The sequence below is a fragment of the Pan paniscus genome, chromosome 9, assembly GCF_029289425.2.
Source record: "Pan paniscus chromosome 9, NHGRI_mPanPan1-v2.0_pri, whole genome shotgun sequence".
Lineage (NCBI taxonomy): Eukaryota > Metazoa > Chordata > Mammalia > Primates > Hominidae > Pan > Pan paniscus.
Window position 1 is genome coordinate 104,087,130 of NC_073258.2, and position 15,873 is coordinate 104,103,002.

General features: G+C 35.1%; 1 protein-coding gene across 2 annotated transcripts in view; it reads left to right on the plus strand.

The window, feature by feature from the left end:
• DYNC2H1 (dynein cytoplasmic 2 heavy chain 1) overlaps positions 1–15,873 on the plus strand; it is a 374,041-nt gene that overhangs the window by 182,575 nt on the left and 175,593 nt on the right. For both annotated transcript variants that reach the window (XM_003828371.5, XM_003828370.6), the window contains 2 exons: positions 11,720–11,880; positions 13,222–13,347. In XM_003828371.5, coding sequence (XP_003828419.1) covers positions 11,720–11,880; positions 13,222–13,347 — 287 coding nt within the window. The remainder of the gene's footprint in view (positions 1–11,719; positions 11,881–13,221; positions 13,348–15,873) is intronic.

The window sequence follows — 15,873 nt, forward strand, 5'->3', positions numbered from 1 at the left end:
AAAGGGTTGCTGTGAGCTGAGATCGTGTCACTGCACTCCAGCCTGGGCTACAGAGCAAGCCTCCATCTCAATAAATAAATAAATAAATAAATAAATAAATAAATAATTTTTTAAAGTGCATTTTGGTAGTCTAACTCCTTTAAGAGTTATAAGTATACAACTTGATTCTGTAGCTGTTGGAGAAAATGTTCTGTAAATGTCTGTTATGTCTATTTGGTCTATAGTACAGATTAAGTCTAACGTTTCTTTGTTGATTTTCTATCTGGATGATCTGTCTAATGCTTATAGTGGAGTGTTGAAGTGCCCTGCTATTATTGTATTAGAGTCTATCTCTCTCTTTAGCTCTAATAATATTTACTTTATATCTGGATACTCCAGTGTTGGGTGTATAGATACTTACAATTCTTAAGTTCTCCTGCTGAATTGACTTCTTTATCATTATACAATGACTTTGTTGGTCTCTTTCTATACTTTTTGTCTTGAAATCTCTTTTATCTGATATAAGTATAGCTACTTCTACTCTTTTTTTGGTTTCCATTTGCATGGAATATCTTTTTCCATCTCTTCATTTTCAGTCTATATGAGTCTTTATATGTGAACTGAGTTTCTTGTAGGCAGCATAAAGTTGGGTCTTATTTTTAATCTATTCAACCACTGTTTCTCTTTTACTTGGAGAATTTAGTCCATTTGTATTCAGAGTTATTATTGATAGGAAAGGACTCTGGCTATTACAGGAAAGGACTAACTACGGCTATTTTTTTTTTTGTTTTCTGGTTGTTTTGTGTCTTCTTCTTCTTCTTTTTTTTTTTTTCCTTTCTTCCTGTCTTCCTTTGTGTATAAGTGATCTTCTCTGGTAGTATATTTTAACTTCTTGCTTTTTTTTATGTGTGTATACATTATAAGTTTTTCCTTTGTGGTTACTGTGAGGCTTGAGGAAAACATAACCAGTGGATTTTAAACTGATGACAACTTAACGCTGATTACAAAGAAAAGAAAAGAAAAACAAACCAAGCAAAAAGAAAAAATTTACACTTAAACTCAATTCCCTTTCCCCCATTTTGGGGATTTTTTTGGTCTCAATTTATATCTTTCTATATTGTCTATCTCTTAACAATTTATTGTAGTTAGTATTTTTGATAGGTATCTTTCAGACTTCATAATAAAGATATGAGTGGTGATATACTTCGAATATACGTCCCTAGCAAATCTCATGTTGAATTGTAATCCCCAGTGTTGGAGGTGGGGCCTGGTGGGAGGTATTTGAGTCATGGGGGCAGATCCCTTGTGGCTTGGTGCTGTCCTCACAATAGTGAGTGAGTTCTCTCAAGACCTGGTTGTTTAAGCATGTGGCACCACCCTCCCTACTCTCTCTTGCTCCTGCTTTTGCCATGTAACATGCAAGCTGCTGTTCTCACCATGTGAGATGCCTGCTTCTCCTTTGCCTTCTGCCATCAGTAACAGCTCTCTTGAGGCCCCCACAGAAGCTTAGCATGTGCTGGTACCATGCTGGCAGAATCATGAGTCAATCAAATCTCTTGTCTTTTTAAATTAGCCCATCTCAGGTATTTCTTTATAGCAACACAAGAATGCCTAACACAAGTGACTTACACACCGCAATTACAGTGTTAGCATTTTCTGTATTTGTCTGTATACTTACTTTTACCAGTGACTTTTATACCTTCAGATGATTTCTTGTTACTTGAGAATCCTTTTCTTTTAAATTGAAGAATTCCCTTTAAAGTTCTGGTGTTGGTGACATTTTTTAGCTTTTGTTTGCCTGGGAAAGTTTTTATTTCTTTTTTATGTTTGAAGAATGATGTTGCTGGATATAATATTCTAAGTTGGAAGCTTTTTTTGCCTTTAGCACTCTGGATATGTCATCCCCCTCCCTCCTGGCATGTGAGGGTTCCACTGAGAAATGTGCTGCCAGACATATGGAGCTTCTTTATATGTTATTTGCTTCTTTTGTCTTGCTGCTTTTAGAATCTTTTCTTTGTCCTTGGCCTTTAAGAGTGATTATTATATGCCTTGAAGAAGTCTTATTTAGATAGAATCTGTTAGTGATTTTGGCTGTCTTGTACCTGGATATTCTTATCTTTCTCTATGCTAGGCAAGCTCTCTGTTATTATTTCTTTGAATAAACTTTATATCCTGATCTCTTTCTTTACATCTTCTTCAAGGCCAATAACTTATAGATTTGTCCTTTTGAAGTTATTTTTTAGATCTTGTAGGCATACTTCATCCTTTTTATTCTTCTTTTTCCTCCTCTGTATTTTCATGTTTTCAAACTCACTAATTTATTCTTCTGCTTGATAAATTCTGTTATTGAGACACTGATGCATTTTTCAGTTTGTTAATTGTATTTTTCAGCTCTAGGAATTGATTGTTTTATAAAATTATTTGAATCTCTTTATTAAATTTCTCTGATATAGGCCAGGCGCAGTGGCTCACACCTGTAATCTCAGCACTTTGGGAGGCCGAGTTGGGCGGATCACTTGAGGTCAGGAATTCAACACCAGCCTGGCCAACATGGTGAAACCCCATCTGTACTAAAAACACAAAAATTAGCCAGGCATGGTGGCAGGCGCCTCTAATCCCAGCTACTTGGGAGGCTGAGGCAGGAGAATTGCTTGAATCTGGGAGAGGCAGAGGTTGCACTGAGCCAAGATTATACCACTGCACTCCAGCCTGGGCTAGTGAGAGTGTCTCAAAAAATTTTTTTCTCTGATATAATTCTGATTAATTCTCTGTGTTATCTTAAAGTTCATTGCATTTCCTCAAGACAGCTGTTTTGAATTTCTTGTCAGAGAGGTTACGTATCTCTGTTACTTCAAGATTGGTGACTGGTGCCTTATTTAGTTCATTTGCTGAGGTCATGTTTTCTTGGATGTTTCTGATGCTTGTGGACCTTCATCATTGTCTGGACATTGAAGAGCTAGATATTTATTCCAGTCTTCAGAGTCTGGACTTGTTTTTACCTATTCTTCTTGAGAGGGCTTTCTAGGAATCCAAAGGAGACTGAGTGTTTTTACCTAAGCCTGTTTTCACTAAAGCTGTTTTAGCACTATTGGGAACCCTAAGCCCAAGAACTCTATGACTCTTGCAGACTCCTAGAAACACAGCCTTGGTGGACCTTAGGAAGATAAGGGAGAATTCTCTGGGTTCCTAGACAAAATCTTTTGCTCTCTTTCCTCTCTTTTCCCCAAGCAAAAGGATTCTTTCTCTATGCTGGGTTGCCCAGAGTTTGGGGAGAGGCGATATGGGCTCTGCCTTGACCACCGCAGCTGGCACCATGCTGAGTCATACCTGAAGCCTCAAGCCTTCCACACCAGCACAGTACTGAGGCTTGCCCAAGGCCTGTGACCACTACTGCTTGGCTGTCACTGATGTTAATTCAAGGCCTGAGGCTACTTTAGTCAGCAGGTTATAAGCCAGCAGGTTCCCTTCTGGCCCAGAATGGATCTTGAAACATCAACTAAGGAGCAAAGGCCTGGAATCATAGGTTTCAGGAATCTTCCTGGTGCTTTATTTTCCTGTGACTGGGCTTGTTTCCAATTTGCAAGACATAATCCTCTGTACTCTTCCCTTGCCTTCCTCCAAAGAGAAGGAACGTGTCCACGTGCTGCATTGCCTGGAGTTGAGGGAGTGGTGATGCAAGTACTCTTGTGGGCTGCTGCAATTGGTGTTACACTGGGTCACACCCCAAGCCCACTGCTATGGACATCAGAATAGCACCAGGGCTTGCCCAAGGACTGCAGTCACTGTGTCCTGACTGCCACTCAGATTTATTTGGGCCCTCAGGCCATTTAATTAGCTAGTGGTGAAGATGACTGGGACTTGGTTTCCTCCTTCTGAAGCAGAGGACTTCCCTCTGGCCCAGGGCTGCTGTATATGCTCCTTCCATGGGCACTGGTAGAATTCTGCCTGGTAATGAGGAGGAAATTAAAGAAAGAAAAAGAAAAAGAAATAAGCTTTCCTGTATTAGGCTGACTTATCCTAGAAGCAGCAACAGGCACAGCCCAGACCCAGGAAAAGCCTCGATAAACAACTATCTGCAAAGCTAGGACACAAAGGAATGTTCTCCGGAGACTCTCCCAGCACTCCCTCAACATAGGGAGGAGAAAAACAAATTTTTCTTTCTCTTATGGTATGAGTTTATAGATTCCTGTTCTCTGTAAGTAATAACTTCAAGTGTTCTGTTTTATCTAAGTGGTACAATGAAGGTCATGAGCCATCTGAGAAGGCCTGAGCTACAGCCACCTGGGCACCATAGTGAAGGTTATGAAATAAGCCCGTGCAAGACACTAGAGCAAAACCTAGATAACAGCCATCTGTGCTGAATAGCAAGGGTCATGTGTAATTCTGAGTTATGCACCTGTCACAATTTGATCAACTGCCTTTGTTCTGCCTCTCTATCCTTGCTTTCACACCACTGTAATCCTGCTTCAAGTTAGCTCACTCCCTTTTTGAAGGGTGTATAAAGGTCAAGAGCTATCTTTGTTCTGGGCCCAGTCTCAGGATGTTAATCCACTGGGTCTGAGTGCCCTCGATAAAATCTTCCTGCTTTACTCCAAGGTCTCTCTGGTCCTCCTGATTCCTGTAACAGTATTGTGTTCCGCTCAGTGACAGGACCACACTGAGTTCCAATGCAAAGTCACACTCACTTCACTTTCCTCCCCTATGCACACAGATTCTCTCTGTGCTGTGCTGCCTGTGGTTGGGGTAGGAGTGGTATAGGCAATCCAAGACTGTTCTTCTCACTCTCTTCAATGCCTCTTTACTTGTGAGTCTATTGAAATCAGCTGCTGTGATCACTCACTAGATTTTTTGGTTTGTATGAAGGTATTTTCTTGCATGGATAGTTGTTCAATTTGATGTTCCTGCAGGGGACAATTGCTGGAGGATTCTATTTGGCCATCTTGCTCTGCCTCCTTCTTAACTGTTGAGTCTAAAGACTGAAGTAGTTGGAAAAAAAGATGCTGGTGTCCATGTTTGGAAATGCTTTTGAAAATACTTTATCTTGTTACTGGAACAATTAACATGTTCCCAAATTTGGATACACATGGTGAGTAATAACTGTATAATACACATCTAAGAATATGGAAAACAGTTGTCCCTGTATTTAGCACTAAAATTAGTTTATTGAAGTAGGCTTTTACTAGCATTTTTGAGAAAATAGAAGCAATAGGACTAAAATTCTTCATTTCCCATCAACACATCTGCCATTTGCCCTTAGTACTCATACTCATTCTGCTCTTACTATGAATGAATGTCTTTGCTGTAATCAAAGCTCAACTCATTTGCTGTTTTCTTCTTCATTTCTGCCATTATCATCTTCTCCCACATCACGAATTTCACCTTCTTTGCTGGATCTTTTTTTTTAGCATACAAATATATTTTACTATCTTCTGTCTTAAAAATACCTCCCTTGGTCTCAGACCCTTTTCTAGCCACTATCGTATTTTTTACTTCTTTCTAAACTCAAAATTGTCCATTTCTTTCTAGAACACATTCTTCTCTTGATTGTTATGTTTCTTTTTTCATTCCCCAACCCTCTTAGGCTGTTCCTTTTTACTTTCCTTTACTGGCTTCTTGTCTGCATGTCTTCTAAGTGTTAGAGTACTTTTCTTTTTTACTATAGTTTTACCCTGGGTTTTATCCTTTCATTATTACACATTCTCTCTGTAGGTGACCTTACCCAATCCCTGGATTTAAATATCATTCTTAAATTACTGATGCTTATATCTCTTATTTCCAGCCCTGGAATTCTAAGCTTGTGTATTTAATGCTTATTTGATGTTTTTATATGAAAAACATCAAAAATAAATGTCTCAAATTTAATGTGATCAGTACAGAACTTTTGATTTTTTTATACTAGCATCTACTCAGTTGTTTAATCCAAAACCCCAAAAGTACAGTCATGTGTTGTTAAACAGTTAACAGTTTAGCAGTGTTGTTTAACAAAAGTACAGTCATGTGTTGTTAAACAGTTGTTTAACAGTTTAACAGTGTTTAACAAAAGTACAGTCGTGTTGTTTAGCAGTGGGGATGCATTATAAGAAATGTGTCAGGCAGTTTCATTGTGTGAATATCATAGAGTGTACGTAAACCTTGATTGTACACCCTCAGACACACCTAGGCTATGTAGTATAACTTATTGCTCTTAGGCTACAAACCCGTGCAGCATGTTACTGTACTGAATGCTATAGGCAATTGTAATACAGTGGTAGGTATTTGTGTCTCTAAATATAGAAAAGATACAGTAAAAATACAGCATTATAATCTTATGGAACAACCATGGTATACATGGTCCATCATTGATTGAAAAGTCATTATGCAGCTCATGTAATTCTTTCCTCTCTTTTCTTTCTTTCTATACTCAATCTACCATCAAATTCTTTTGGTTTCAACCCTAAAACTTACTCTGAATTCATTTTGTTTGCTTTATTAGTACCAACCTAATACAAGCTATCATCAGCTCTCAATTGCTGCCATACCTTTTATTTGTTGTTTCTATCTTTAGAGTATATCCAGAATCCAGTCACTTCTCAGACCTTTAGGACTTTCTACCACTTTGTTTAAGCCACTTTTATATAAGCGAGATTATTACCATTCAGGCTTCTATCCTTCCCCCCTTTAAGTCTATCCTCAACATAGCTGCTAAGTGCCTTTTGAAATATAAATTAGATCATATCACTTCTCTGCTCCAACTCTTCTGATGGAATGTGACATCTCATCTTCTTCAGAATCCTTATAATGTCCTACAAGGTCTTACCCTCAGATCTTATCTCCTAACCACTCTTGACCCTTGCTCAGTTCTTTACCAATGTAATAGTCTTTTTCTTGTTTTTTTACTGCTCTAAGTATGTTTCTGGAATATCAGAACCTTTGCACTTGCTGTTCCTATTGCTCAAATGCATGTTAAAATAAAACAGGACACTTTTCAGAGAGGTTCTTAAGAGAGGTTTTTTTTTCCTACCCATTTAGTCTTTAATATACAGTTTTTGTGCCACATTGCACATAACCTTTCTTACTGATTTTATAGTTTGACTCCCCATCAACTCTTTGAAATACTTATGGTACTATTTCATCTCCAGGTCAAATGACATTCAAGGTTTAATGGCATTAATTAAAAACCTCATATTATTTGTATATTCAGATGCTTTGAAAGTTTAATACACTTTTAAAATCATACTATTTCTAAGCAAAAATTATGTTTACTATTGTATGCCTGTATGACTTTGTATTTGGTCAGGTAGCTTTATTAAATTGTTTTAATGTAAAATTGGAGTTTTTATTTCAGGAATACGTTTTAAAAATTCAAATTACTGGAGAACAACAGGCACTTCCCTCTTTTTAATCAAATTTTAGAGCTTTGATTTTAAATGTAATTTCTCAAGCATCATTCATATGGAAAGATCTTTATTAAGTTTTAGCAATTTTTTATAATCTGTAAACCTTAAAATAGTAAGTTAAAAAGATGTATTTATGAAAGTAGTCTTGATTTGAATATTTAAATTAGCATAGCAGTCCTCAAAGCTTTTAGGGATGCCTGTTTAATATGATTCTACAAAGCAAGACTTACGTGCTGGCAAAATCTACTACATTACTTTTTAGAAATGGTAGTGACCAGATGCAAGTATTCTTACTTCTGTAATTCTGATATAATTTTGACTTAAAATGACTATCATGAGGAGTATATTATACTATGTGTATTGAGGTATTGGAAATGTAAAGAGACATGTCCCCATACGGTGCTACAATAACTACAGTAACCAGAAATTTTTAAAGGTTCTTCATCCAAAAGTTATTTTTGAACTATGCATCTTTCCTAGTTTTACAGTTCTGTACCTCTTATGGCATCATCCCATCCCATGCACCCTGCTTTCATAGCTCAATCTGTCTTATCAAGTTTGTGTCTAAAAGAAAGAAAGACATAAGGATATGTGCATTCATTTTCTGTTGCTGCTAGAAATTTATCAGGTTTAAACAATGCCCAGTTATCATCTTCTGCAGGTCAGAAACCTGATGGGCTCCCCAGGTTTCTTTGCTCCAAGTTTTGGAAGCCCTGGGGAAAATCCACTTCCAAACTCATTCAGGTTCAGCCCTATTCAGTTTTAGGAGTGAGGTCCCCATTTTCTTTCTGTCTTTTGGTGTCATTCTCAGCTTTTAGATGCCAGTTGGTATCTAGCCTTCCTCCATCCTTAAAGCCAGCATTAGCAGATCGATTCCTTTGCATGCTTCATATCACCCCTGTTTCTCTTTTCTGCTACACTTCTTTGACTCTAACAAGAGAAACTGCTCCGCTTTTAAGGGGTCAATTGATTAGCTTGGCCCACCTGAATAACACAGGATAATCTTCTTACTTTTAGGTTCATGACCTTAGTTACATTTGCAAAGTCCCTTCACAGCAGTACTTAGTTTAGTTTTTGATTGAATAACCAGGGCTTAGGATTCTTGAAAGAGGTATCTTTAGAATTCTGCCTACCACAATATATTTGACATTTTTACTTGTTTCTAGGGTTCAGTACTATTCCATTTCTAAAGTGCAGTTTCCCATTTAATTGGTTCATATATATTGGGTTAGGTAGTGGCTGTTGATTTTCCTCTTTTTATTGATGTTTGTGGTACATTTTTACAATTTTTTTCTCATAAAAGAAAGGTAATTTTATACATCTGATACTTATCAGCTCTTTGTTATGGAGGATGAGAGGAATGAAAAAGAATGAATCTATTATACTTACTGTGTATAATAGTTTTGATAATTTGCCACTTTCTTTACTCAGGTACCTGCAAAGTACGGGAGTCAATTTGTTCCTTTTTGAACTGCAAGTTGTTTCTTTTTTATTATCTCAGTATTGTATTTGCATAAAATAAAAAACAATAAAGGTTTAAGTTATTCGTTTGTCTTATTCTTATTTTTTTGAAGGAAGTGCTGTATTTATTTTTTAAATTATGGTCAGAATATAAAGTTCCAGTGATTTCCAAATAGTTTTACATGATAATTCACAGTGCAATTATTATTTTTGGCTCTCTAACTATATTAGTTTTGAATGATTCATATTGATGTTTCTGATGGTATCATGAATCAGAATTATTTGGATTGATAAAACCAGTATACTCAGTTCACTTAAAGTGCAACAGAAATTTTGCTGGAGTTTTGTGGGCAGGATGGCTAACATATAATTCCAAGTGACATGAATGTCACCTGTGTTATATTAAATGGCGAGGTATTTTTCATGATTTTTTTCTCCAACTCAAAATGTTTTATTGCTTTGAAATATTGTGTAAAATGAATTAATGGACATATATTTATATCCTGTGGGATTTTAAAATTAAAAGTTATAATTGAATTTACTAGGCTCTGGATAATAAAGTAGTGAAAGATTCAGTATGATTCTTGCCCTCATGAAGTTTACAGTGTACATTGGTTAAATAAGCAAGTGGTATGGTAATCTGCATTTTAGCTTTTTTAGACAGTTTTTGTATTGGCATATATTTTCCAAATAAAACACACTTAAGTCAGTAAGTAGTTATTTTAAATGTAAATATTTTATATATATTTTGACATTTTTATTGTATAATACATAGTAATTACAGGAGTATCAGAAAATGCATAGACATGAAAAGAAAATGAGAAACACCTGGTATTCCATCATTAGCACTAATCATTGTTAACGTTTCTATGTATGCCTTTGCTTTCTTTTTATGCACATAGAAGTGTATACATTACAATCTGGAATTATTGCCAAATCTCTTGAATGGTCTGATTTTTCTGTAAATTATCTTTTACCTCAACATGTTTGTAACTTCAGTTTTAATGTATGGCTATCAGAAATTACTCAGACTCCTGTTAGAAACTCAGTTTCTTTCTACCAGTTTTTAGCTAATATCAACAGCTACAATGAAAAGCCCTTGTACATGCTTCTGCGTCCATATCCTGAATTGTTTCTCAAGTTATTCTAATTTTAATTACTGATCAAGGCCATGTACATTTTTAAGACTTTTGATACACTTTCTTAAATCAGACAATATATTTAATTGGCCTAGATGTTTATTGAGTTAATGAATAAATAAGTGAATGCTTGAATCAATGGAAATATTTCTTACTGCATTGCAAGTACGTAAGAATTCTTTATTGCTAAATTTAAATTGCTAACAATTGAATAGTTGTTAGCAATTTAAACTTAGTTAAAAAGAAAATTTATAAAATATGCCTCTAAAAGCAATTCATCAATTTTAAGTGGCTCTTGGAGTAAATTTCACCTGTTATTAGGAATATTTCTGCCTTTGGAAATTCTTAGCATTATGGGTAGTTGTTGTGAAGAATAGACGAGGGTGCTGCTTTAGGCGTGAAATGTACCTTTTCAGGTTGGCTATCTAGAATTGTCTCTTTTGACTCATCATGATAACACAGAATTTATATTTTAAAGTGTTTACTATTCTTAATTCTTTAAGGATGTCCATATCTGAGGTGCAGTCTTGTCTATTCACTTCTATTTTTGAGAATATATGGAAGCCCTTCTTGCCCATGTACTCATTCAGTTACATTCTCCTAATTTTTCATTTATTTTTAAACTCCTGTGTAACACTCATTTTAGCTCAATTCAAACAAATATATTTTAAATTATTAATTGACATGAGCCTTTTCAGTTTGGCCTTTATGAAATATATTAATAATGGAAACTTTCAAGTTTTAGCAGAAGAGATTTAAATATAATAGCAAAATTATAATATCTTATCTGAATAGGACTTTATAGTTTGTGAAGGGCTACAGAGCAGAAAAATCACAGATGAATTGTTTAAATATAGTTAATGGTGGCAGCTGGGTGCCCTTTGGCAAGATAATCAATTTCTTTGAGTATTAGTTTTCTTACCTATAAAATTAATATAGTGATATTTGTTCCTCAGGATCATTGTATGGTTTATATATCATTTAAATAAACTACCCAGTATAATGCTTAGTATTCAGTAGGTGATGAATAAATAGAATTTGTTACAATTATTTTACTTATTTTGCTTCCAGAGTACCTGTGGATTGCTTTATCCTTGTTTTGCAATTGAGGAAACTGAGGCACAGTGCATTTTAATGATTTGCATAGAGTCATTTGGCTAACAAATATAAACTGACAGCTGTGTACTTCTGTCTTAAATGAAGCATTCTTTTCACTCTCCATACAACTTTTTTTCCCCATAACACATGGGCATAAGAAATAACTTTTTGGCCTATATCATGCCAGTGAAATCATTTACTCAGATCATGAGAAATCTGATTCCCTATAAGCGTGATACAGAGTAGGCACTCAACTATCATATCAGTTAATGAATTGTATTGTACTAATGAGATATATAGATTGATGGTTGGGTTCAGTCTTCTCTTGCATTGTGGTCTCAATTTACAGTACAGCTACAGGCCTGTATTGTGGTCTCAATTTACAATACAGATGTTAAATGTGGTAATCAGGGTACCTACCTCCTAGCATTGTAATAAGAAGATGATATCGTACGTGGAAAACATTTAGAAAAATGCCCGGCACCTTAAGCATAAAACAGATGTTGGCTATTACTAGTATATTATTTTAGAGTAGAAAAACTTTAATGTATTATGAGATTACAACTCACCTGGGTATTCTCTATTATATATCGTATAATTAGATTTAATAAACTTTTTAATAATGCATACTGCTTTTATTTTTAATTTTTAAAATATATATTTTAGGACTGAAAGAGGTGTCCCCACTGCCTCTAAATCTCAAACGTTTATACAAAGAGACACTGGAAATTGAACCCATCTTGATAATTATTTCTCCGGGTGCTGATCCTTCTCAGGAACTTCAAGAACTAGCTAATGCTGAAAGAAGCGGAGAGTGTTATCACCAGGTAAGTACATATTGTCCCGCTGTTTTTGTTTTTGCTATTGCTGTTCCCACACTTGATGATATTGGTCAAATGGACACTTTTTGTTGTGATAAGCCAAATAATGCCCCCAAAAGTGTCTATGTCCTAATCCTCAGAACTGTGGATATGTTATTTTCCATGGCAAAATGAACTTTGCTGATGTAATTGAGGATCTTCAGATGGGAAGAGTAGCCTGGATTAGCCAGGTGGACCCAATATAAAATCACAAAGGTTTTTTATAAGAGGGAGGCAGGTGAGTCGAGAGTGCAGCTAGGAGATATGTTGATGTAAGTAGAGGTCAGAGGAGTGAGAAGGTGCTGTGCTACTGGCTTTGAAGATGGAGGAACGGGCCATAAGGAAAGAAATGTAGGTGGCTTTCAGAAACTGGAAAAAACAAGGGAAGAATTATCTTTTAGAGCCTTTAGAAAGAACGTAGCCCTATAGTAGTACCTTTGTTTTCAAACTCAGACCCTTGACTTTAGACCAGTGAAACTTCTGGCCGCCAGAAGTCTGATGGTAATTTAAGGTACTAAATCTGTTGTAATTTCTTAAAGCAGTTATAGGAAATTCATACATTTGCTACCATTTTGAGAATTATTTTTAAAATTTTACTTGGATGCTTTTATAATAAATCACAGTAATGTTTATTTACACTTTATTTACCTGACCTGAAAGAAATACAGAAAATCTTGAGTAAAATGTATTCATTGTAATGCCATTTTTTTTTCCCTGAGGTAGGAACTTTTGTTTGTTCAGGGTGCCTTTTTTTCAATTTGCATGTAAATTTGAAAATGAAATGTATTAATTCACTCTCAATTTTTAAGAAGTGAATACATCTTTTTCACAGGGAAAATAATTAATAATGATTTTTTAAACAACTGAATACTTCATAGCAACCAAAAATTGAAAAGTAAAAATTCTACGAAGAAAAATATAAATGAAAGATAGCAAAATAGCAGCGCTGTTAGGCTCAGGTGTGCAGGTTTTGCACTAAGTCTAGAGAGTTCCAGTCAATCATAGTTAGAGTAGATTAGTTTATACATTAGGTCAATATTCAGTTATCAGTGAGGGATCTTAGGAAGGGGAGCTCTACAGATTGTACCTGTTACTAGTGATTTTGGCAGGAAGGTTAAACTATTCATATAAGCTTTTAATTATTTAACGAAGATTAATTTCTGGTATTAGTTTGATTCTTCTTCCAAATTTATTATTAAAGCCAGTTAGGAAGGTTTAGGGATTACTATTATTGAATCTCATACTGTTATATTACAACATGTTAGCAGATCTGTTTTTTAAATTTTGTTTGTTTTTTTGCTTTTGTAGGTTGCCATGGGTCAAGGTCAAGCTGATTTAGCAATTCAAATGCTAAAAGAATGTGCCCGCAACGGAGACTGGCTCTGTTTGAAGAACTTACATCTTGTGGTATCTTGGCTGCCAGTTCTGGAAAAGGTAGATTCAGATAAATGTGGTACAAATAATATCTATTATACTCAACTTAGTAATCTCCAAGGGACATCAGTATTAAAATGTCATGCATTATTTATGATGATTTAAAAAGTAATATTTGAGAAATTTTAAATTTAAATATTTCATAAATATGTACAATTCTGCAAAATAAGACATTAATAGGAAGTCTATAAAAATCTTTTTTTAAAGGCATATAAGAGAAGCCAAGACATTTTTAATGAAGATTGACAGGGAAACTTAGAAGACATATTTATACCATGAGTTTCTTTTTTTGCTCTTATTCTGTTGATCTGTATTGGGAGAAGAGACATAGTGGGGTGTCAGAGGGAACTGCCTAACTTCCTAGGTGCTAAGGAAGCTAGAGAATAAACTGAAGCAAATGTTTCATTTATCTCAAATGGACTCAGGAGAAAAATAATCTTAAGACAGGACAAGTCACTGGATAGGCTTTACATGCAAACCTGGATTTTATTCTAGTGCTTATTTAAGAAAGATGAGTAGGGTCTTGGGTAGTTAAAGATGATTCTGAAGAGATATTCCTTGAAAGTCAAATAGGATTTTGCTAAGTATAGGCAAAGAAAGGATATCATGATTTTAATTCCATCAGCACAAGTAGAGATAGTGTTGGGGATGTCCACCCCTAGTACAAGGAATGAAGAGATGTCCTTGATAGTACTAGATGGGCCAGGCAGGGAAGCGTGGGGAAATTGAATTAGATGACTAGGAAAGAGCTAGGTTATGGAATACCCTGAGAACCATGCAGAACATTTTGGAATTTTTGTCCTGGGACTTAGAGAGCCAAAGGAGGTCCTTAACAGAGAAGTTAGTAATTAATTAATTAATTTATTTTTTCTGGCAGTGTTATATAGAATAGAAACAAACAGAATAGAGTAAATTGAGGGAGGTCCTGCCCTAGGTGTGAGGTATTAAAAATCTCTGCAGTCCTAATTAATTGGCAACTACAGACTTCCACAAATAGAGTCAGTAAATTTTTGATGAGTAAGTTAATGAGTGAGTGAATGAGTTGATGGACCATGGTGATTCATGATTCATTACTTGTAATCAAGAGAAGATACAGATTTCGGACTATGAATATTCATGTAATTCTATTATGGCTTTCTGTAAAAATTACTAATGTGTAAAAATATAAAATTTATGTCTGATAAATCATATATGTTTTGTTTTGGGTTTTTTTTTGAGACAGAATCTTGCTCTATTACCCAGGCTGGAGTGCAGTGGCACAATTTTGGCTCACTGCAACCTCCACCTCCCAAGTTCAAATGATTCTCGTGCCTCAGCCTCCCAAGTAGCTGCAATTACAGGCATGCATCACCACGCCTGGCTGATTTTTGTATTTTTATTAGAGACAGGGTTTTGCCATGTTGGCCAGGCTGGTCTCGAACTCCTGGCCTCAAGTGATCCGCCTGCCTCAGCTTCCCAAAGTGCTGGGATTGCAGGCGTGAGCCATCACGCCTAGCCTGATAAATCATGTATGTTTTAAGATATGTAAAAAAGACTGGCAAATACTTGTACTTCTTTCTGTGTCAAACAGTTGATTGATAGCTACTAATCTATGTAAAATGTAATTAGAGTTATTATCTTGAAAGCACATCTTAATTGGAACTCGTAGAAACAGTACATAATATTATATAATTTTTTAAATAACATTATCATTTGCTTTTCTATTAGTTTGGATGGATTGATTGGATATAAACTTATAAATTTACTGTAAATCCAACTATATCCAGCTATAAATCCAACTATATCACAATGTATTGTTTCTTTTACCTTTTAAATTTTTTTAGATTTGCTAACCCAAAGCAAAGTTTTATATAAACTTTACATTTTAAAGTTATGAGGTGTAAATACATTTTATCCTTTATAATTTTAAGCAAGCACAATGTTTTTAGGGCCATTCTTTTGTCATTTTTTTGTCATCTTTACATTTCACGTGATATTAAATGAATGTTAGTGTTAAACATCAATTATATTAAAATAATTTTTAGACTTCATTCTCTTTTAGAGCTATCAAAACTTCTTCTGTCATTTATTTATTCATTTATTAAATTTACAAATACTTGCTGAGTACAAGAAAAAGCCAGAAATTGTGCCAGGTTCTGGTTACCTACAGAATTTGTACCTGCTCTCTGGGAACTTAATTTAGAAGAGACAGATCACATTAATAACTATATTGTGGGATGAGGAATACTATGGGAAAAATTTACAAAATGACATGGGTCATTAAATCTGGTTGGGATTGTGGTAGTGAAGAGTTGGAGAAGATATTCCACTAAGACATAATATTTAAATTATATTTTGACAGATAAGTAATAATTTGTCAGATTACAAAGAGAATAATAGGCAGAGGAAATATGATGAGTAAAGATAGTCATAAGAGTCTGGATAAATGACTAAAGCCCACAGTATGAGAAGCATGGGCAGATGAATTTGTATGGTGAAGTTTTGAATTTATATTATATGCCATAAGGTGCTACTAAAAATTGTAAA